The following is a 24186-nucleotide window of genomic DNA, read 5'->3' on the forward strand; positions in this document are numbered from 1 at the left end:
TTGCTTGGTGTACATGAAAGTGGCTGGTTTTTGTGTGTTGATTTTATATCCTGACACTTTGCTGAATGTGTTCATCAGAACTAAAATACTTATGGAAGTTCTTTGGGTTTTGTATGTAAAGAATCGTATCATCTGGAAATAGGAATAATTCAAGTTCTTCCTCTCATATTTGTATATCTTTTATGTCTTCTCTTATATGATTGTTCTGGCTAAAGTTCTGAGCACTACAGTATATTCTAGAAGAGTGGTAAGAATCTATGCCCTGCCTTGTTCCAGACTGTAGACGGAATTCTTTAAGTTTTTCCCACTCAATATGATATGATGTTGACTGAGTTTTTCATATATAGCTTTTCTCATTCTGAGACAAGGCCCTTCTATAGCTATTGTCAATAGGGTTTTTGTGATGAAGTGGTGCTAAATTTTTACAAAGGATGTTAAGCATTTATTAAGGTGTTCCTGTGATTTTTATCTTTGGTTCCATCTATCTCGTTATTACATTTATTAATTTATGTATGTTGAGCCATCGTCATATCTCTGAGATAAAACCAGCTTGGTCATGATGTATGATCTTTTTAATATTATGTTGAATTCTGTTAACAAGGATCTTATTAAGAATTTTTGCATCTATGTTCATCAAAAATATTGTAGTTTTCCTTTCTGTTGGAAACTTATCTGGTTTCAGTATCAGGGTAACACTGTTTTCACAGAATGAATTTGACATGATACCTTCTCTTTAAGTTTGAGGAGCGTTGGTGTTTCTCTAAAGGTCTAGTAGAATTCAGCTTTACATTCATTTGGTTCTGAGTTTTTCCTAATTGGAAGAGTTTTAATTATTCCTCCAACCTCATTGCTCATTATTGATCTGTTTAGATTTTTCCATATTATCTTGACTCAATTTAAATAGGTCATATGTGTCTAGGAAATTATACAGTTCTTTCAGATTCTCCAATTTGTTGGAATACAATTTTTGCAAATAATTTCTGATGATCCTCTAGATTTTAGTGATGATGTAATTTTGTCTTTTGCATTTTTAGTTTTATTAATTTGCATCTTCTCTTTGTTAAATTTGGCTAAGGAAGAGAGGGATGGGTTATCAATCATCCTATCTTTTCAAAGAACTCTGATTTGTTGAGCTTCTGTTTTTTGTTTGTTTGTTTTTGGTACTAGGGATCAAACTTGGGACCTTGAGCTTGCAAGGCAGACAGTGGCACCACTGAGCTAAATCCCCAATCCAAGCCTTTGTGTGTTTTGTTTGTTTGTTTGTTTGTTTCATTTTCATTAATTGCTACTCCAATCTTTATCATTTGTTTCCTTCTACTGCTTTGGAGTTTGGTTTGTTCTTTGTTTTCTAGGATGTTATGGCACCTCATTAAGTTCAACTGGGATCACTCTTAGAGCTCTTTGTGTCCCATAGGTGCTGATTTGTGGCATTTCCAATATCATTTGATTCTAGGAATTTTAAAATTTCTGCCCTGATTTCTTCAGTAACACACTGATCGTGAAATAGTGTATTATCCAATCTCTGTGTGTTTGTGTAGTCCTTGTGGCTTCTCTTGCTGCTGTTTCCTAGTTTCTTTCATTGTGATCTTATATGATTTAAATGGTAATTTATATGTAATCTTATATGATTATTATGTTTATATATTATATATTATTATATTATATATTATATAATCAAATTAAATCACATCAAATTAAAAAGCTTTTTTTTACAGCAAAAGAAACTATCATCAGAGTGAAGAGACAACCCATGGAATCGAAAAGAATTGCCAGCTACTCCTCAGACAAAAGACTACTATTTAGAATATATAAAGAACTCAAATAAATCAGATTCCCCGAATTTAAAGACCCAGTACAAAATAGACATCTAAAAATGAACAAGCACTTCTCAGGTGAAGAAGTACAAACAGCAAGTATATTTATGAAAAAAGGTTCGCCGTCGCTGGTCATTTGAGAAATGAAAATTAAAATAACACTGAGATTCCAACTCACCCCAGAAAGAATGGCTGCTATCAAGAAATCAACCAGTGACAAATGCTGGCGAGGCTGTGGGGAGAAAGGAACCCTTTTTGTTGACACCATCTGAGAGAGCAAGTGGCCAGCATGCGGGTCATAACTCAAGACTTTGGTTGTAAGTTAAAAGTCCAGTCATAACCCAAGTTGTTCATGTATCAGGCTGGCCGTAACTCGAGGGTCCACTGTAATTGTAAATATATGTACACCAGATGTACACCTAACTTCATAAACTTTATGTGATATAAAAGCAGACTCCAATACAATTATAGCAAGGGACTTCAACACCCCACTATCACAAATATATACGTCAACTAGACAAAAAGACAACAAACATCAGAATTAAATTACAGTGTAAATCATATGAGATTACATATAAATCACATATAATAATATATAATGTGTAGTATAATATATTATATAATATGTATCAGGCCATGGTGGAGGTGCTCCTGCAGCCCAGACTAGGCCGGCTCTCTTCCGGGCCTCTCCCACTCGCTGGAGAGAGCTGCCCATTATGCAAGTCAGCCCGAGTTCAGAGCTGCTGCTGCTGGAGGAGATTCACGGCTCCCAGAGAAGGGCTCAGTCTCCAGACCACAGAGAGGAGAGGAGCAGCCCTGCAGACTTAGAGGTTCTCCCTCCCTCACTGACCCCATAGTCAGGCCATTCCTCACAGATGACTGTGTCCCTAGAAAGGCCTGGAAATCATTCTTTTCAGCAACTGGTTGAAGCCTATGTAGGTGGGAGGACATCCTACACCCCTGAAGGGCTCTGTGGCCCAGTGCAGAGGGCAGGAGGCTGTAACAGAAATGGACTTTTGATACTAATAGGGAGAACAACATTCGCAGACGACAGGCTATGTGAATACATGCAGCCATCAGAAGCAATGTAGGTGTATTTATAAAGAACAATCTGACCGTCCTGAGGTCTGACCTGCCTGGGACAATGTCACGGACGTTCTTGGACCTGAACATCTCCCTGGATTTACACTTATGCCTTATGGGTGCAGACAGGACTTGATGCACCAGGTGACCCCAAAGCACCAGTCACCAGTTTGACCCCAAAGAACCAGTTTGGTACTATTCAATAAAAATATAACGAGAGCCTCTCAGAGACTCTTTTATTATTTTTTACTAGCACATATTTGCCACACGTAATGATCATATTCATCACATGGAATCTGTGTCTGCACATAGCATAACTTACTTCTTTTTTTCCATTCGCCTTCCACCCTTCCTCCCCGCTCCATCTATTTCCATTTGTCCTTCCATTCTCCTTTAAAATCCCTTTCCCTTCCTCTCCCTCCTCTTGCTCACTCTCTTGTTCCCTTTCCACGCCCTGAAGATTGAACTTAGACCCCTATCTCTCACCATACACTAATCTAAAATTGAAATGCACCGAAGACATAAGGATAAAAACAGAATCTTCTGGAAGATAGAATGGGTAAAACTCTTGAAGACATGGTATAGGCAAAGACTTTATGAATGAAACCCCAATTGCACAGGAAATATTACAATGAATCAAAAATGGGATCACATCAAATTAAAAAGCTTTTTTTTTTTTTACAGCAAAAGAAACTATCATCAGAGTGAAGAGACAACCCATGGAATCGAAAAAATTTACCAGCTACTCCTCAGACAAAGGACTACTATCTAGAACATATAAAGAACTCAAAAAAATCAGGCCTCCCCAAATACAAAGACCGGATTCAAAAATGGGCATCTTAAATGAACAGACATTTCTCAGATAAGCAAGTAAAAGCGGAAAATAAATTTATGAAAAGATGTTCATCATCACTGATCATTCAAGAGATGCAGATGAAAACAATCTTGAGATTCCACCTTACTCCAGAAAAAAAGGGCTGCTATTGAGAAATCAACCAATAACAAATGCTGTCAGGGCTGTGGGGAGAAAGGAACCCTTCTCCATTGTTGGTGGGAGTGCAGACTCATGCAACCACTGTGGAAATCAATATGCAGACACCTCACAGAACTAGGATTAGAGGTTTCATATGACCCAGCCATCCAATCTGCTGGGTATCTTTCCAAAAGAATTTAAAAAATCATACCACAATGATAGATGTGCACCCATGTTTATAGCGGCACAGTCTGTAATAGCTAAAACTTGGAAACAACCCAAACGTCCATCAGCTGGAGACTGGATAAAGGAGGTGTGGTTTTTCTATAAAATGGAGTACTACTCAGCCATAAAGGATGAGAAATTAGAGGGCCGGGGATTTAGCTCAGTGGTTCTGCCGCCTGCCTTGCAAGCACAGAGACCTGAGTTCAATCCCCCATACAAAACAAAAAATAAAGAATGAGAAACTAGAAACATTTATAGCTAGATGATGCACATTGAGGCTATACTCGTAACTGAAATTAATAGGACGCATGACTAAGTACCGAATAGTTTCTCTGGTGTGAAAAACTAAAAGTGTAAATAAGATTCAAGTGGTATAATTGACAGCGGAAAACAGGAAGAAAATGGCCAAAGGGGAAGTGGGAGGGGAGGGGAAAGGAAATAGGGAAAAGAAAAAATGTGGAAAAAAAGGAAAAATGGAAACAAAGTCTTTGTAAATAGGCAAGGGTGAAGGGGGTGAAGGGAAGGCAGGAATGTGAGAAAAAAATAAGAGCCAAGATGTATCACGTTAAGGTACAAGATCCCAATGATAAATGTAACTGTATTGTTTGCTTTAACTGCACCAAGAAACTTAATGGGGGAAAAAAAGAATTCTGGGTTTAGAGAGTCACAAAGTTAAATGCTGGCTATATCTGAAAAGAAAAGGAGTGCAGTTGTCCACTGGAAACATGGTTCTCTCACAGAATCAGTGGCATTTTTAATTCAAGGTCTTGTCACTTCAATCTCTGTCCTGTAGACACTGGTTAAGGGAGGGAGTGTCTAGAGAGCTTGGTTCCTGCATCTTCACACAGGAAAATTAAATAAATAACAAATCAATTGACAATTATAATTAGATTTTTAGATGCACTATTTACATTTCATGCCAATGGACCCCAAGCTGTTAATAGACAATACTCTATGTCCCGGGTCCACAGAGCCTAAGTGCTAATTCAGTGATTCTTCTAGGGTAGGAAGCTCGAGATGTCCCTGCTCTAGCGGCTTCTATTCTGGACTATTTTGCCTTTGGGAATTATGATCAACACCAAATGGTAACCCCCAGCCAGCTTTCTTCTCAGGAGCCCATCAAACCAGGTAAGGTACATCAGCGCCCCCTTCGGGCACCGGCTAAAACCGAAAGAGAGGGGCTGCCTGCCTCCAGATCCATGATTTTCCCACTCTCTTGATCCAGCTGAGGCTCTTCCCAGGGAACCCAAAGCAGATGATTATTATGAGTCAGGACCTCCTTAGTCTTGATCTTATCTATTTCTCCCCGACTGGCCTTGAGATTGTCACTCCCTCTGAGTCCCTTTCCTTCCCTGTGAAATGTACTCCCTAAATCCTGTCATCCTGTTCAGGGAAGCTCTAGCACCTTTTGGAAAACAGTGACAGACCACCCATAGGAGACTCGAGAGCCAGACAGGAGCCACTGGCCACGCTTAAGTCTTCAGTTGCCTGGTGGGTACAGGGTACAGGGGAGGGACCAGTAGTCATATTTTCAGTGTCTTCACTCCCTGGTAAACAAAGGAAGAGCTACAGGGCTGGGCTGAACCCACCTGTGTCTCATCTGCCCCTGCCCAGGTGCACCATCCTGGAGGCTCAGTGGCTGCCAAAGAACCCAATTAATTACCTGGAAAAATCTCATCTGCACATGTCTTCTACCATGAAAATACTTCACATAGGAGAAAATCTGACTTTGGACATGAACCTCATTTCTACAGGTTCAGGTCCCCATCCTCATACACCCGCATCCCTAAAAATACAGCCTGAGTTCCCCCCACACAAGTGCTAAGATGTCTTTCTCCTCCAATGCAATGACAGCTCCAGAGACACCTTTGCAGGGAGCTGCCCCAGCCTCAGGTTATAACCTGATCTGCTTGTCACTCTCTGCCTCCTTCTACTATTATCTCTATGTCCTTGTCCAGTGCATGGTTCTTTCACTTACATTATTTTGCTTAATTGATCCATATATGATTGTTATTTTCTTGATGGCTTAAGAATTTATTTTTATTCCAAGAATATTTGCATAAAAAAACAGAGACATGAACAGATGGAGGCTAATTTTACTCCTTTTTGTATCTAACAATTCCATACAAGACTTGGGACCTTTCTCAGTAGCTGTTTCACCATCTTTATCATCTTAGCCTTTCCTTTTTTGTTGACTTAAGACACCAAGATGCATGTGCAACTCCAAACATGACATCATATTGAAGATGGAAAATGACACAAAAACCATTATGTTCCTTGAGAGCAAAAGTTCCCTTAGAAGAAATTCAGCAGACAAAAGCATTCCACCCATGGACTTTTACTGGGTCCTGGCTGTCTGGAACCTGGGAAACCTGTCTGGCTTATAATAAACAGATATGAAAATGCACCAGTACAAGCTTTTGGGACAGTCTGCTGGGTCTGCAAACTATGCCATGGCCTCACCCACAAGAGAAAAGCCTGCTGAGTTCATGCTAGATTCACAGGATGGAATGGGGCTCAGGCTGTAGTGCTCTAAGTAAATATTTGTGATGAGTGGTCTCTTTCATGTGCCTTCAGTGCCAAGGCCACCACTGCCCAACACGCACTTGTACCACCCACATTCCCCACCATGGAGCTCAAACCAAGGAAATAAACTTGTAGCTCTTTACTGGATCTTTAAATGCTTCATTTATTCTTAGCTGGGGAAGATTTTACTCCTGAAATGCAGCCCGAGAGCTGAATTCTGGGGCAAGATCACATGCTTGACTGAGTCTCTTACGATCACCTGTAGAGTGGGTTTACATAACACAGTCAGACTCACCTCTGAGCTCTGCATGGCCAGGCGAGCCCAGGAGGGAGATGAAGATGCAGCCCGGAGTGGAGATATCACCTGGACTTTGGGACCAGCAAGTGAGGAAGCACCTCATGGAAGGCTAGTCCACTCCCCTGCACTGTGTCCCTGCACAATTACTGCTGAGCCCACCACAGGAAACCACAAAGTTCACCCAGCGATAGCCCTGAGCTCAAGCTCATTTACATAATGGCAGCTCTTTCCAGCAAGGTGACAGAGGAGGGCTGGGAGGAAGCCAGTCCTGGCTGGAGCTCAAGAAGCAGCTTCAGGGACACCTCCAACACGACCTGGTGGCCTCTCCTCCTCAGCCTCCTTGCTCACTGCACAGGTGCTGCCCCAGCCCCCTCAACTAGCCCAGAGCTCTGGGAACTGCTTTGCCCTGCCTGTGTGGGCAGGATGCTTGGAAATTTATTGCAGAATAGAGGCTGGCGGGCAGATACCGCCACACTGCGCTGCCTGGTTGTGTGAGCCTTTGGGACTGCAGGTGCCGGGAGAGAAGGGCAGGTTTGCACGTGAATTCAAAGGTTCTGTCCTCTAGCCAGGCCTATGGGCCACTGGAGCTGGGGTTTAGGGAGGGGCAACCCAAGGGTCCCCAAGAATCCCAGATCTGCTCCAGGCCAGGGAGAGATGAAGTCCTGAAAGGTCTTCCATTGTCAGTCCCACCTCTTCTTTTCTGTCCCTGCAGGTTCTGTAGTCGCATATGTGCTGAGGCAGCCATCCTCAGCGTTGGTGACTCTGGGACAGACGGCCAGCATGATTTGTGGGGGAAGCAGCATTGGAAGCAAAACTGTACAACAGTACCTGGCCAGGCCAGGCCCCTCTGCTGGTCATTTCCTGTGACGACACCAGGCCCTCCTGGGTCTCTGATTCTCTGGCTCCGACTCTGGGAATATGGCCACCGTGACCATCGGTGGGACCCAGGCCAAGGACGAAGCTATTCCTTGCAGGTGTGGGACAGCACTGATAAATTTCAGTGACGCAGACGCACAGGGAACTGAGACACAAACTTGCTACCACTCTGACTCCCACAGCTCCCACTCCCTGTCTGCTCACACTGCTACCCAGAAGGAAGTTTCTAGTCTCGTCCCTGCCTTCACATTCCTGAGAGACGTGGGAAGTTTCCTGGATTTCTCCAGGCTCCATTGCCTCCAGTATAACCTTAGCAGCTCCTAAGAACACAAGAAGTCCGTTGGCCACACAACACTAGGTGTCCATAGTGAGGAGAATTCTGCTGCAACAGACTTCATTGTGCTTCGGCTGGAAGAAGAGCAGAAATGGTCTTAGGCTGAAGGGTACGCACGTGAGTGATTTGAGGCAGGTCTGTCAAGGGAGGAACTGCCTGGAATTAGGGAGGTCTGTGACATAAGGAGCAGGCGTGGTGGGCTCTGGGGGCAGAGGACTTGATTAATAACGCTCTTGATAAGCTCCCTGCTTGCCTGAGTGAGAACTCTCTCTTCAGTGCAGCCAATTGTTAACCTGGACAATAGATTTTTCAGGAATGGCCTCAACCAGAGAGTAGCCTTGGTTACTATTTCTACCCTCATCCGCTTGGGCACAGGGTCCTGCAGCCAGTGGTGAAGTTAACACGGGTGGCCTCTGTCCTCAGCACCAGCAACACTCACTGCAGGATGACAGTGACCACTACAGAGGGAGAGCATGCCATGTTCCCAGAAAGAAGCACACACACACAGGTTTCCATGCGCAGGGCTGAGAGGCGCTGGGGCAGCCAGGCCAGTCTGTGGAACTCATAGTATAAAATAGGAGATAGAACGATACAAGGTCTCGCCCAAGCAAGTATCAGAGGGAATGGGTTCCCAAGAGTTCGGCCTCCTGAGGTGGGCCAACGTCCAGCAGAAATAGAACCCTGGACCATCCTGCTCCAGCTCCTCTCCAGCAGCTTTTCCTAGCTCCTCCCTCCCCGTCTGCAGGACCCCCTTCTATCCCAGCACCCTCTCTGTCTCCCTCACCTCCATGGTCTCCCCTCCCTCTTCCCCTGCCCCGGGGCCTCCCCTCTGTGCACCCAGGCTCCTCCCTCTGCTCTGGGGAGGAAGGCAGGCCCACAGACATCACCAGAAACTTCTGTCCCCACCGAGCTGAAGATCCTTTACCACAGACCCAGGCCAGTGCCTGTATCTTTCATTTCTAGAAATCCCATATGAACTCTGACTTCAGCCAGGAAGCCACCTCCCAGTGAACCAGTCTGTTGGAGTTATAAGAACAAAATACAACTTGTATTTCTTTTGTTAGAAGAATGGAGCACTTCCAATAAATGTGGTAGAAGACCATCCTCTAAGGACCCTGGGGGTCCATGATGAGGACAGGACTGATAGTTGCAGCGGAGATGTCCAAAGATCTCTCGCTGCTATAAAGCCACCACCTGCCACAGCAGGGCCTCTGAGTCCCTACCTGCTCTTGTAGGAATGTGTCCCTCCCATGTGTGTATAAAAGACATTGGAAAGGACCTGGAAACAGGCTTCGGCTGTGCCCCTGGTGAGGCAGCTACTGCTGGGTGTTGGCCATACCCATTCCAACAGCCCCAGCTTCCCTGGGTGGGGGTCTGGAGGTTGGTAAGTCCCCTTCGTTTAAGGAACAAGTCTACTAGCAGAACCAGAACTCTGCTGAGGTGAGTAAGGCACTCCTCTTGACTGCAAAATTCAAAAACCATCTCAAACCCTGGTAACCAAAATTTTTAAAAAAATATATTTTTAAAATTTCCGTTGATATATAATTGCACTTATTTAGGAGGTACAGTATGATATTAGAAGTCAAAAAATGATGCCCCCCAAAAAAGCCCTTGAGGAACTTCAGGATGTGACTTGCCTCGCTGGCCTCTTTGAGGACCTAGCTATGATTCCAGGGGTGAAGTAGGTAGTGGTGGGTACTGTAGTTTGGATCTAGAATGTTCCTCAAAAACCTGTGTGAAAGACTTGGTTCCCAGTTCATGGCGCTATTTATTGGGCAATGATGGAACATTTAAGAGGCAGCACCTAGCAGGCGGTCTTCAGGTCACTTGAATAACAGGACCCCAGACCCTTCCTCTTTTTTTTTCTTTCTCTCTTTGGCTTCCCAGCCATGAGATGGGGAGTTTTCCTCCACCACATGCTCCTGACCATGACAAGCGGGCCACCTGGGCTTGAACTGAAACTTCCAAAACTGTGAGACAAAATAAAACTTTTCTCTATATAAATTGATTATCTCAGGTATTTGTTATAGTGACAGGAATTTGACCAACACAGCAGCCATGCAGACCAGACTCCAGCTGCCGCTTCCCTTACTCTCCCAAGTCTGCAGCCCCACCCCTTGATCTCCAGCCTCCCCTGCTGAAGAGCTCTAGTTTAGACACTCTGGGTCAGGCTTCTCCCACTACTAGTCTTTGCTGCCCCCTACTGGACTTTCCGCCCTGTGCTGTGCTTCTGGCAGCGTCTGGAGTTTGAAGTTGAAGAAGTGAAATTGTCCCTAGATCCCATCCTTCGCTTCCAGGCTGGCTCCAACACATATCCAAGAGAACTGTTCTCTCTCCAAGGTCTCTCTGGCTAGTACTGGGCAAGTTCCAGGATACGGTCTACTTGCTGCGTATCTTAGGTAAGAAACCTCTCTTTGTACCTCTGTTAATTCATCAGTAGAAGGAGCCAGCATATCTCTGCCAGGTCAGCTAGTTTGTGACAGCTATTGGAAGAAGTAAGAGTCTCTTCCCATTTCTAGGGAGAGCTGAGGTGGCAACTGCCTCCGTAGAATGAAAGGATCTTGGGTCTTTGGTTTCTAAGACCCCACTCAGAGAGGTCTTAGGATCTAAAGAGCCAGTCCCTGGCTCCAAATTCTAAGACTCAGAACTTTGTCCCCAGACGTTTTAGCAGTCTCTGCTTCAGCCCCTCAAGGCTCCCTTTAGTGGGAAGATCAGCCTGTTGCCTAAATTAGGAGACAGAGAGGAGCAGGAAGCTGAGAACACGTGGGCATGGGGGAGTAGTTTATACTGGACACCTCAGAGTCTCTAGGGCCTGTGGGTGGAGGAGAGGAGGTCCAGGCTCTAGGGACACTGAACACAGCCAGCTGGATCAAGAGTCCTCTGCCTGGAAGTTCATCCAGCCCTCAGCACATCTCAGTCAGGAACGGGGGAGGGCTCGGGCAGCCATCTGGGGAGGCCCCGGGCCCAGGAAGATCCCCAGGGGCCAGTCAAATCAGGATTTCCGACTGCAGCCACCCTGGGAGGATATGGTCTGCGGTGAGACGTCTGCCCAGAGGCCGTGGCAGGTGCAGGAGTGGGTGGGGGGGTGCTGTGTTTAGGGACAGCCCCTACTTTTCCCCCCAAGACTCGGGGCTGTCCCTGGGGCAAACCACAGCTTTGGGGTCCTGCATAGTGGGAAATTCACACCACATCACGTGCTGGGGAGGGAAAAACTGCAGCCTAGACTCCTAGGCTGGGCCCCACCCATATCCCCCAAAACATGGAAAGCGCAAGGTCAGAGGTAGCAGAAGACCTTTGACCCCAACTGGGGAGAAGCTAGGTTGGATTTGAGGCTTCCCACAGCCTCTCTGAATCCTGCATGACAATTCGTAGGGTGCCCACACCCTGTTACTGTTCAATGCCTTGATCATCCACACGGCCAGGGACGTGTGGGATTTACTAGTATAATCTAGCTCTCAGCACCCAAAATTGCCCTAACAATGTTTTGGAGTAGAAAGATCCCACCCACCTGGAGATCCTTGAAAGCTGATCTGATGACGTGGTTCAAACTATCATGTCATGGTCACCACCTTGACTTATCTCTCTCTTCCTCCTTTTCATGATCATCAGTATCACAAACCGTGAAGGCTCTGAGACTTTACCCTCCTCGCAAGCTAAAACATAGCTCGCCACAGTTTCCCGAGTGCTGGTGGAAGACAGAAGCTTCTGGCTCAGCGACAAAGAATTATTCATGGCTCACAGCAATAGCGGTTACCAGAGTCGATGCCTTTTTTGTACCGGTCTCACAAGGTTATGCAAAAGAGGGCAAGGTGACATCTGCACCCTTGAGTTTAGGGACCCAGCTCTTATATACAGGACAGTAAGCATGCCTGCCTTCTAAAAATCCCATCCATGGAACTGGGTGTGGTGGGACACAAGTGTAGTCCCAACGACCTTGAAGGCCACGGCAGGAGGGTGATCCCAGGAATTCCTCCTACAGGGAGGCACCTGCTCTCCTTCCACAGTTGCTCACTGTACAGACATCCTTGAAAAGAGCCCAGAGGGAAGGAAGTTGGCACCTGTGCTCAAGAGACATGCAGAAACATAGGGCTCTGTGAACTTTTTTTTTTCCTGGAAACCGTAATTTATATCAATGAAATAAAATCAGAAGCTATTTGTTCATTACTGCATCCTAGGAAAATGGCTGGACTGATTTCTACCCAATTTAGCAGGAAATTTCAGGAGTATCTGACTCGAAACATGGGTCAAGAAAGTCTTAGAGGAAGACCTGAGAGGACCTTTTTAGACCTGCTGCAACAAAGAATCAAAAGACTTGACACTGCAGTTCTGAACTTGCATTAAAAATCTTGAGATACAGTAAGATAACTATGGTTGGCTGTTCACTGTATATTTCAAAGTAGGTAACAGTATTTGGTTGCTTGGTTGATTTTCTCTTTTCTAAGGGTCCAGATCTTGCTATGTTGCCTAGGGAGATCATCCTCCTGACCATGGTAGTTGGGACTACAGTAGTGTCCCACCACACCCAGTTCGAGGGACGGGATTTTGAATCTCTCCAATACAAAGAATCAATACGCGTTTGAGGTGAGAGGTTTGCCATTTACCCTGCTCTGGTCATTATAAATTGCCACAGCCTTTGTGGCCGGGGTCCAGGGCCCGAGTAGTGCGATGGAAGATGAAGAGAATTAAAGTGGGAGCAGGTGGGACCTCCCCACCTGCAAAGCGGAGAAAAACACCGCAGCCTGCAGGTCACTTTATTTAAGGCATGAGGAGGGAAGAGCAAGCAAGGAGACGAGGCAGGGTGTCCTGGGTAATCTGTTGTTCTAATACAACTTGCTGACTGATAAAGCTGGTGGGACCAGGGATGTGCAAGCTTGCTGCTCCTAGGACCGTGTCAACTAGGACTACAATAAACAGAGGACGAGGAACATTCCTTGCACTCTGGGCTATTTATTTGGGCAGGGTAAATCGGAGCACAAAGGGAGGGAAGTCATGAACTGCAGGAGGCGGGCAAGATACTTCCTGATCGTGGCCGCATCCTGAGCCAGCTCCCGACAATAAATGGAACATTGTCCCATGAATATGTATATGATTTTGTCAATTAAAAATTACTTTTTAAAGATTGTTGTGGAATCGTCAGTTGGAGACTGGATAAAGAAGATGTGATTTTTCTATAAAATGGAATACTACTCAGCCATAAAAATGAGAAACTAGAATTATTCGTAGGAAAATGGATGCATATTGAGGCCACTCTCTTAAGAGAAATAAATAAGGGATGCATGTGTAAATACTGAATACTTTCTATGATGTGAAAACTAAAAGTGTAAATGAGATCCAAATTGTATAACTGATAATGTGAAATAGAAAGAAAAGGGCTAAAGGTGTAGAGGAAGTGGGAAGGGTAGGGGAAAGGAAATGCAGGAAAAAATATGAGAAAAGGAAAAAATGGACACAAAGTCTTTGTAAATAGGGGAGGGTGGAGGGGGTGAAGGGAGGGCAGGTGTATGGGGAAAAAACGAGAGCCAAGATCTGTCATGTAAAGGTCCAAGATCCCAATGATGAATGTAACTGTACTGTATACTTTAAAAGTACCAATTAACTCAATGAGAAAAAGATTTTTGTGACATAAAAAGCAACTTGAGAGCAAGAGAACAGACACTTACTGAAATCCCCCGAGTGGTAAAGTAAGGGCCTTTCACATCAGGTTCTGGGACCCTGAAGATCTTAGACATTTTTAGGCTGGGCTGCCAGGGACATTGGATGGAACAAAAATGGAGGCATCATCAACAAACTATGCCCTGGCGGCCTGCAAGGAGCAGACATCAGAGCTATCCCAGCCCAGGCATTTCTTGGCTCTGCGGCATCACAAAACTGAGGAGCCTGCCTGATCATCGTCTTCCTCATCTGCAAGTAGGAGAAGGAATGATCTTAGCCCTCCAAGGATAAAGGCTGTAAAACATTCAGCCAACGCTAAAGCCAAAGCACTGGTGATATGTATTGTATTCCAGGGCCTCAAAACAGACCCTAACCCAAAGGGGGTGCCCGGCTGTCCCCCTCCACATGCTCCTAGCAGACATCGAACCTTGGCTTGCTTGGGAGCTCGTCGTAAGCCTTCAAGGTGATTTCAAGGAAAAGGGAGGGAGATGCAGGGAATGCGCCCACTCCTAGATTCTGCGATGCCCTGCATCCACAGAACAACGATGGAGTTTGCATTTGTCTTCGCTGGGCCTTCGTCATCTCACCTGTAAAACAGACATTTGCCCCCAAGGACACCCCAAAAGTTGTTCTGAAGCCTAAAGTGAGAGGAAAACGTAAAAGGGAACCACCATTCATTCAACACCCACTATAAGCTTGGCAAACTCAGGGGCTCATTAATCCTTATCCCCTCCCTGCTGCAGAAGAACTGTCTCCCATTTTACAGAGCAGAAACCTGAGAGCCATGGGTGATCTAGGTCTGAACAGACAGAGTCACAATCTTACCACTACTGCTGCTTGCCTGAGAGATGCACAATCACTCCCTGCAGGGTCCTTGCCTGACTCCAGAGTAAGCCAGGTGGGAGCTGGCCAAGCTTGACCAACTCAGCCAAGGTAGGGCTGGTCCCAACTGACCAGAGTACAGTGTGTAGGCTCCAGCCTGGGGGACTGATCAGAAAAGCCCCATCCAGCCCTGTCCCCCTGAATTCAGGCCCTGGGGAAATCTTGTTCCACTGGCCCCTTGGCTGCTCCCCACCAGACCCCTTCGCGCCCCTGAGAGACACTCCAAAGACCATTAGTGTCCTTGGGGACCTGGGGGAAAAGGGCAGGCCAGGTGCGCCTCACCGAGGGCCCCAGGAGTGGGGCCAGGCAGGTGGCTGCCCTAGGGAGCAATTGAGTCCTAGATATGAACCACAGCTGGTCAGTTGGCAGCTGTATCTCTGGGAGAAACCACTAGAAGTAGTAGCCTTGGCCAGGGCTAGGGCCCCCTGAGGACGGGGACCAGGACCCATCCAGAATGAGGAGAGGGCCTGGGCCACATGGACCCCTGTGCACTGGAGAAGCCACTGCTTGTGAGAGCACCAGGAGGACCCCTGCAGGGTTCCTCCATCACAGGTCCAGCCAGAGGTGCTGGATGCTGAGAGATGAAACCCGGAGCAGGCCGAGAGTCATGAGCATTGAGCCCTGGCCCCAAACAACATAGGACCCTGCTGCTGCCGGGCCTGGCCTGGCCATGGGTTTTCTAGCAGCACCCCAGCACCAAGAAGCAGAATCCCAAATCCTGGAGGTCAGACAGGAAGCATCTGTTCCAGCCTGCAGAGCCTGTGGGGCAGGTAAGGGACCTCTCCTTGGGGAACAGGCAAGGAAGAGCAGTGAGACGGATCAGAAGGAAGGATCAGCCTTAGAGGCAGGATCCGAAATGCTGGGATCTGAGATGCTGACTTAAAAGTGGCTTTGTTGGCATTGATTTGTTGTTGTTGTTGTTGTTGTTGTTGTTGTTGTTGTTGTTGTTGTTGTTTTGGTACCGGGGCTTGAACTAGGACCTTGCTCTTGCGAGTCAGGCGGCGGAACCACTGAGCTAAATCCCCGGAGATTTTTATTTTTTAATGTTTGTGCTGAAGTATTACTCATCCCGGTTTCCGAGTTGTTTGCACCAATCCTACTGCCTCACTTGGTCTCCTCCAAGGATGTGCACTCACTGACTTGTTTATAAACATTTACTGGGGGCCAGGCCTGGGCATGCTGAGTCTACACTGAACCAAAGGGACCTGTCCAGCGGTGGGGATGGGCCCGTGACCTGTTTAGGAGCAATAAACAGGAAAAATGCTCCCTCTGTGGGCACATTCCCAATCTGGTCTCACAGCTTGGCCGGTGGTGGTGGCCTCCAGCAAGAGTGACAGCGTATGGAAAGGAAAGTGTGGGCCACACCAGTGGCAGGAGGTGCCTTAAGCAGGGACAGGGACAGGGACTTCAAGGGTCTGTGCTCCTAGCCTTTGAGCTGCAGTTCAGAAGGAGGTGTTGGAGCGATTTAAATGTTTTGGAAAAATTGGTTCCGGATCTCAGCCTGGTATAAAGCCAGATCTGAGACATAGCTGGAAAGAAGGCAACAGCCACGTTCAAAAAACGTGGTGTGGGAGGACCACAGGCTGCCTGGGGAGGACATGCAGGTCCATATGGTGACTAGGCTCCAAGATTACTATGAAATTGGCAAGAGAATTTAAAGCAAGGATCCTGAGCACTGACCAAGGAGGACTGGGTGTTCTCATGGACTCTCTAGGCAGTAAGTCATAAAAGACATTATGTTTATCTAAACTGCGTAATTCCACTTCTAGGAATTTATCCAGGGGAAGGGGTGAAACCAAAGCGGGGCAGTGAGCTCAATATCAGTGGGGAGGAGAAAACAGGAAACCCTTGAATAGCCAGATAAAGGGATATGACAGGCTCAGAATACACGTAAAGATCTTACACAAACCTTCAAAATTCTGTTTCTGAAAACCAGAATCTGGCAGAAAGTTAATATTCAACAAAGCCTGATTGGTTTTCATCAAAATAAAGACATCATGTCATAAAAATGTTTCTGAAGCATCTCTAATGTGGGAACATCTGGGTTTCTTAAAAGATAAAAGGGCTCCACTGGCTTTCTTAAGGCCTATGTGCATTTTTCAAATATAGGAAATTTTCAATGGTATATCTCTTGCTGGTGGGATTTCACTTAATTTTAATTTTAATTTTATTCTGGTTTTATTAAAATGTTCACAAGAAGAAATATTTCACTTTTTTCTTCAAAAATAATTTTAATACTAGTAACATATTTTTAGAAATGCTTTTTGCAAATATATGTATGAATACATATATATGTATATATTTATTTATTTATTTATTAAGCAGAGAAGTAGAGAGAGAGTATATAAACATCTCTTAACATCTCCTATTTCTTTCCCGCAAAACCTACTCTCTGGAGATGACCACTATCATGTTGGTCTACATACTTCCAGAGTTTTTCTTTGTGTGTCCTTGAAAACACACACATACATAACTGGTGTTGAGATTCTGTTTTCAAAAATCAAGCCATATCCTGCGTTTTACCCTGCAATTAGCTTTTTAAACAACTTCTTACTGACATTTTTTATATTAGCCCGTATGGATCTACTACCATGCTCTCATAAATGACTTTGTAGGCAGAGTTTGGATAAAATAGAATGTTTTATTAATTCCCTTATTAATGGACATTTAAATTGTTTCCACTAAAGTTATACAAGTAATGCTATAATGGACATTCCTCTGTGTGTGTGTGTGTGTGTGTGTGTGTGTGTGTGTGTGTGTGCGCATGTGTAGAGAGATAACATTTATGTGTTTATATAAGATAGATGCCTAAAAGTGGAATTTCCTCATCATAGAGAATCACTTTTCAAATTTTAAAAGTGATTCCCATAACACCCCAAAAGGCTGTTTCAGTTTACACTTACATCGTGAATGACAGTACCTTTCTCCTGCATCCTTGCCCCAAATGTGATATTTTTGCATCTTCTTTATGTTGCCTGTGTGTTCAGCAAAAATAGAATGAGTTTATTGTTTTGCGATTTATTTGATCATTGATGAAATTATTTATACTTTCATATGTTTATGGACTGATTTTATTCCTCCTGTGAATTAAAGGATCATCACGTGGCCTCCTTTTTCCATTCAGTTGCTCTTATCTTCTTTATCTTTGGAAAGTCTTAATCTATCAACGAGGGAGTAAACCCTTGCTTAGTTTGTTTCAAATATTTTCCCCTGATCTATTTTATGCCTTTTGTTTATGGAATATTTCACCATAAAGCAGTTGGCAATTTTTACGTGTCATATTGGTTTAATGTTTTCTTTATGCTTTCTGCAATTAGTACATATATAGGAAAAAGTCATTTTATTCTAATATTATAAGTCATTTTCCTATTATACTCTGGTACTTTCATTGTTTTGAGGCATTGCTTTGTGGGAGTTTTTTTTTTAACTTTATCTGGGGTTTGTTTTCTGTGTATAAAAATATAACCTTGTTTATTTTCTAAATGGAAAGCCAATCACAAATTTTAAATGTAAATACTAAAGAACAGATTTATTGCTTTCTCTGTGATTCTCTTGAACTGTTGATATATTTCTGCACTGTTCCATCCTGTTTTAATTGCTTTATAGCATGTGCTGGTATGTGGTAGAGAAAGAACCTATCACTATTACTATTTTTCAAAATATCCATGCCTATTCTCCCTCATTCCTCTTACTTTAGACTCAGTTCCCTATTTATGAAAAAAAAATCATTCTTTTAGTACGGTGCTTATAATTTCAGGGAATATAGGATTTATATGAGAATTTATATCTTTACAATGCTCATCATTTTCATCCAAAAGCACAACGTTCCCTCCATTCATTCACTTTTATGTCTACTAGTAAGGAAGCTTTATATTTTATTCATGAAAATCTTGCTGATTTTATGCTATTTACTTAGAAGATATCTTTCACATAACTTTATTGAAGTTGTAAATTTCCCCCCTCACTTCATAGCCTAAATGGTTGCTGCTTCTATAACAGAGAAGCCTGTCGACTTTTACAGTGAGCAATGTTAACTCTTGCATGAGTTCTCATGGTTCTTCAGCTTATTCTGTTGACTCTGCTGTGTTTTAGTAGACTAAAACATCGTGTCCAACAAATAATTTTCTCTCTCTTCTCTTAATACTTAGGCCTTATCCCCCCCGATCTCTGTTCATTGGGTGGGATCCATAGAATATGTTGAATAATGAAAGTGTGTATAATCAAGCTTGTCTTATTTCTAACTCAAATCTTTTGCTTTTATGTTTGAAGGCTGTTGTAAATTTTGAAACATGATCTTTAATGAGTTGAGGAAATTTCCTTCAGTAACTTAATAAAATGCTGAATGTCTGCTTTCTGTACTCAGAAACAAGTGTTGGATTTTTATTGCTATTTTATTATGTTCTAGGTCAAGATCTTATGCATCTATTTCTAATACAATAGCCAATGGTCATGCTGCTAAATTAAAAAAAAAAAATACATGATGGGCCGGGGGTTTAGCTCAGTGGTGCTGCCACCTGCTTTGCAAGCACAAGGTCCCGAGTTCGATCCTGGGTACAAAAAAACAAAACAAAACAACAACAACAACAAAATGCTACCTCCACTGCAAAATGTTGTCTTCTAATATAATTAAATGGCCTTAGGAGATAAAATCTGATTTGGAAAAGCATGAGGATTTCTACTATCATAAGCCCTTAGAGTGAGACTTAGTGTTTTTTCCTCTTCTTTTAGAGCATTTTGATGTTGTGTTGTGTTGTGTTGTTTTAGAATGTCTAGGATACAGAAGGTTATTCAATGGTGGAAATGCATTCTGAAACAACTCCAGGCCTCTGGCCAAGAGAGACTGAGCAAGTCCAAACCAGCTGAGGACTCTGCCAAACCACATAGCCACCTGATATGTCAGTCAGGGATTTGCTTAGCCCCTACTGTGCTCAGGGTTACTGTCAGCACTAACAGACTCATGGAAGAGGGGACACATGTCAGGTAGCCCCAAGCCAATGGACATTGCCTGCCTGGAAAAGGAATCAGGTCTCTAAGGAGCAGACCACCCACTCAACCACTGCTGAGGACACAGCCCCACCGTCACGCCTAACAGATGTTAGGCCACTAATGTCACGCCACTCCAGCCTAGCCCCCAGAGAGGGCAGGCACCTGGGTTTTAGTCCGAGCCTCAGTCACTGTGGTATGTCTTCGGCGGCGGGACCCACCTCACCGTCCTAGGTAAGTGGTTCTCCTGTTGTTTCCCAGCCTGCCCTACTCCTTTTCTGTCATGGGAAAGTCTGTTTCCTCTCTAGGGACTTTCTCCTCTCTACTCTCACAGGGACTGGGGGAGGCAGGTGATCAACAGGTAAACAGCAGAAAGGATCCCAGGAGACAGATACGGACTAGTCCTGAGGACCTTGGATGGGAGTTGTTCAGATACGGGCTTTCCTTCCCCTCCTCTAGGGCAGATGCTTAAGTGGGGTCAGAAAGCAGGTCTGACAAGGGGCACTGAGTGGCTTTAGACTGTCTCTAACAGAGAGACAGTCTCCAAATTCTACAGTGAGAACTGGAAGTTTATCCAGGCTAGGAGAGCACTCAGGAGGCCCGGGGACATGGCTGGAGTTTACTTCAAGGGGAGGGAGACAGAGAGACTTCTGGCTCTGTCTAGGATGCAGATCTCCAGGCTTCTGCTGGTGAGGAGGAACCAGGGAGAGAGACACATCAGACTATGTGAGGTGGCCAGAGCCCAGGATGGTCATCAGAAAAGAGAGGTCCCTTAGGCCAGAGACTCACCCGTTCTGGAACCCCTTAATCTTGGGGCCTGGAGTCGCACTTGCTGATTAATCACTCTCCTGCCTTCTTTGAAGGGCACATTTGGCTCAAAAATGAGAAACAGGGTAGTGGGATAGAGGTTTCAGAAAACGACCTCACTGCAAGGTAAAATCAAGATTCCTTAGAAGTTACAGGGATGGATGGGAAGGGGCTCAGTACCACCCTTTGAAGGAGCAGACACAAGAACGCAGCCCAGGCAGTGGTCCTGTGATCAACTCGGTGGGCACAGAGGAGATGACCAAGACATGGGAAAGCCCAGGCTTCCACACATAGAACAAATTCCTTGTCCCGAGAGGAGACTGGGATAGAGCAGAGCCTTACACTGCTGAGGACAGACACGGCTAAGAATTCTCTCAGGCACTAAATAGCTTTAAGACCTCCTAAACACCACAGGGCCGTCCTCCAAGGCTGAAGGCAGATATTCTGTCACACAGGCTCTGGGAATGTGAAACATGAAAGGCAGTGGAGGCCTAACCTGGGGTGAACACCAGGGACATGGAATGACAGACCACAGCTTGGCCTGGTGACAGCCAAGAAACTGAGGCTGCAGAAGGGAAGGAGGGGGCCAAGGTCACCCGGGATGGGCGATATTGGAAGGACTTCTGGAAAGGAGCAATGATCTGTGTTCTCCAGGGATCTCATGTTGAAACCAAGGCAGGGTGACAAAAGAGTCAAGACATTGACAATAGAAAGGCAAAGAGACGTTGTGCAGGTGGATAAAAAACATGCACCTTAACCTCTCTTCGAACCACTCTTCTAATGGCACAGGTCAACCTAAGGCCAGCCCAGCGGTCACCCTGTTCCCACCTTCCACTGAGGAGCTCGGGACAGACAAGGCCACAGTGGTGTGTCTCATCAATGACTTCTACCCGGGCGTTGTGACGGTGGCCTGGAAAGCAGATGGCAAAGACGTCACCCAGGGAGTGCAGACCACGCAGGCCACCAAACAGAGCAACAACAAGTACATGGCCAGCAGCTACCTGAGCCTGACTGCAGACCAGTGGCGTTCGCACACAAGAGTCGGCTGCCACGTCACACATGAAGGCAGCACAGTGGAGAAGAGTCTGGCCCCTGCGGAGTGTTCCTAGCACCTGACCATCACGCCATCCTTGGGGGACTAAAGCACGGGGACCCCGGGGAAGAGTCCCCTTCCCGACCCCACCCACCCATTCCTGCCTTGCTCTCTGAACCCATAAATGCTCAATAAAATATCCCCTCTCAATCAGAAACTCTGTTTGCCTCCTGTGTTTCACCCATTATTGCGTTTTCAAACTCCTCAGGGCTCTCCTGGGGGAGACTGGGTGCCTCTGAGAACATTCCATGGTGCATCGGCCTAGAGAGGGCTCAGCTGGGCACCCTCCTCCCAAAAACTCCACTGTACCCTGAGACACCCGCTGTGCAAACCCACACCAGGCATGTCTTCTACGCTCCTTGATTCTTATCTCCTTCCCGAGGACCTAAGCATCCAACAGGTCCGATGTGCCCTAGGTAGAGGGTCGCTCCTCAGTTCTGAAAGGTCATTGCTCAGGGGCAGAGACGCTGCCACTGTGAGATGCCACCTCCCAGTCACCCGTGCACCCCATTCTCTGGGGGTTCCCTGAGCTGGTGAGACCGTGATCCAGCACAGGAAATTGTCCCAGCAGAGCGGCCAAGGTATGGAGGGCGGGCGAGAAGGCAGCTGGCCATAGTGGAGAAGTGGAGAGAAAAGAAGGCAGAGGGGGTCTCAGGAGTCCAGGTTCAGGGAAGAGGCAGAAATGGGGAGGGAAGGTGGTTGCACCAACGCCAAGGTTTCTGCAGACACAGGGCTTGTCTTTCTGCCTTTCCCTGAGTGATCCTGTAAGAAGGAGATTTGTCATAGGAAGGCATGGAAAATGGAAGCTGCAAGGGCATTTCTCAGGCTTTCACCATGGGAGGAGACCGGGGTTTCACGCAGCTACTCGGGGGAACATGGGCTGACGTGGAGGCACACAGAGGTGATCTCTATGTGTGCAGATGGGTGTGGATCAGGGTCAGATTCAAAGGTGCCAATACCGTGAAGCTGTGATCTCAGCCATTAAGGACTAGACCCCAAAACTCAGTCTGCAGGGTGGAGATAATGTAGCACGGAGTTCATGGCTACAGCCAGGTGATCGGTCTGCATGACAAGGAAGGCAAGGGGGAATTTGGGTAAATGAGAAAAGACACCACTCTTGTCACAGAATGGGCATCCACAGACTGTTGTGAGGAGCCTGTGTGAGATTCAGGACTGGACACAGGACTGCACTTGGGGCCAGGTGAGAAGCATTTCTAACATTTCAACAGATCTGCTTCAAAGTAAATGATGGCCTCGAGGTCCCAATCCCCAGCCTTGGAATCAGAAAGCACCTGAGCGGTTCTAATGTCCCACAGAAACCCCATGGCCCCATCTCCTGGGTTGGGAGCTCAGACCACAAAAGACCACTCAACAGCCCACTTGGGAACAAACCAGGACCCATCCCACCCTCAGGTCCTGACCCAAGACACATTTCCTCTTTCTGGCCTCTTAAGTTTTTATATTGGAGAATTTTCAACACAAAACACGGGAATAACAATGGTTTCTATGGGGCCATCAGCAGCCTCAAAGTCATGATGAGTCCGTGGCTCATTCAAATCCACCCACACTACAATGGCTCCTCCTTCACTTGATACGTCGAAGAAACTTCCAGACATCTCCTCTTTCTATCTGCAAATATTTCCCTTCCATCCTGGAAAGGTGAGGATATCGCAGCAATGGGATCATCAAACGTGAGGACTAACTACCGATAATGACTGAGTAGCTAAATAATCCAGGCTCAGAAAACCCCTCACACGTGTCCCGAGTTTCTTCACCCAGCTGGACTTGCAGTGTCCTTTATTTGTGGATGCTCCTTCCTGGGTGAGAGGATAAAATGAAGTTTCCAATTGGATTTGCTGCACGTGTTCTCAGACTGATGTCTCCTGCTAGATCCCCAGACTACGCTCTTTGTTACTTCCCAGCTGGGACCTCCAGGCGCTAAGGTGCTGGTCCTGGGAACTTCCAGGGTCACTGCACAGCCTCCAGCCTCAGAGAACTGTCACTGAGGGCTTCTCTCTGCTTCTGCTTGGCCTTCCAGCTGGCTCTTCCTCTATAGAGAGGATGAAGAGGGTACAGGGGACTTTCAAGGAGGCCCTTCTTTAACTAGGACAATGGCTTCTTCCAAGACAGGCACCGTGCACATGGGGCATCTTCCAGGGAGGGTTCCTCACCGTCATGCGGGACACTCAGGTCCACGAGGGCTGCACCCAGCACAGCTGCAGCTGGGGTCGGGGAGGGGCAATGCCAGGAGAGGTTTTTGCACCAGTGTGTACCACAGTGTTGGGTGTTCGGTGGAGGGACCAAGCTGACCGTCCTAGGTAAGTGGCTCCTTCTCCCGCTCTCTTGCTTCTACTCGGGATTTCAGACGATTTTCTGCCATTGTTTGGGCTTTTTCTGCACTGTGTCTCAGCCTGGGGTCAGACTTTTCCCTGCATTGAGGCTGTGAGTGCTGACCTCTTCTCTTCCCGTTCAGACCTTCATGCTTGCCTTAGGTGGTAAGCAGCAATCCTTCACCTCTGACCCCAGAGGCCGAGACAAACCCAGGATGACCTGCTAAAGCTCATCTGCCTGCCTGTGTCTCTCTTTTTTCCCGTTTGTCTGGATCTCTCCCTCTCTCTCTCTCTCTCTCTCTCTCTCTCT

The 24186-nt window shown here is 46.0% G+C and overlaps 2 gene segments (V, D, J or C); both read left to right on the forward strand.

The window, feature by feature from the left end:
- The window catches only part of LOC104848103, a 38216-nt gene extending 16519 nt beyond the window's left edge, over positions 1-21697 (forward strand). The window contains 2 exon segments of the V gene segment in view: positions 19843-19880; positions 21243-21697. Coding sequence covers positions 19843-19880; positions 21243-21562 — 358 coding nt within the window.
- LOC104848104 overlaps positions 1-24186 on the forward strand; it is a 115704-nt gene that overhangs the window by 89068 nt on the left and 2450 nt on the right. Inside the window, 1 exon segment of the V gene segment in view lies at positions 23827-23864. Coding sequence covers positions 23827-23864 — 38 coding nt within the window.

This window comes from Fukomys damarensis, unplaced genomic scaffold, assembly GCF_012274545.1.
Source record: "Fukomys damarensis isolate Sample0158 unplaced genomic scaffold, DMR_v1.0_HiC HiC_scaffold_12, whole genome shotgun sequence".
NCBI classification, from domain to species: domain Eukaryota; kingdom Metazoa; phylum Chordata; class Mammalia; order Rodentia; family Bathyergidae; genus Fukomys; species Fukomys damarensis.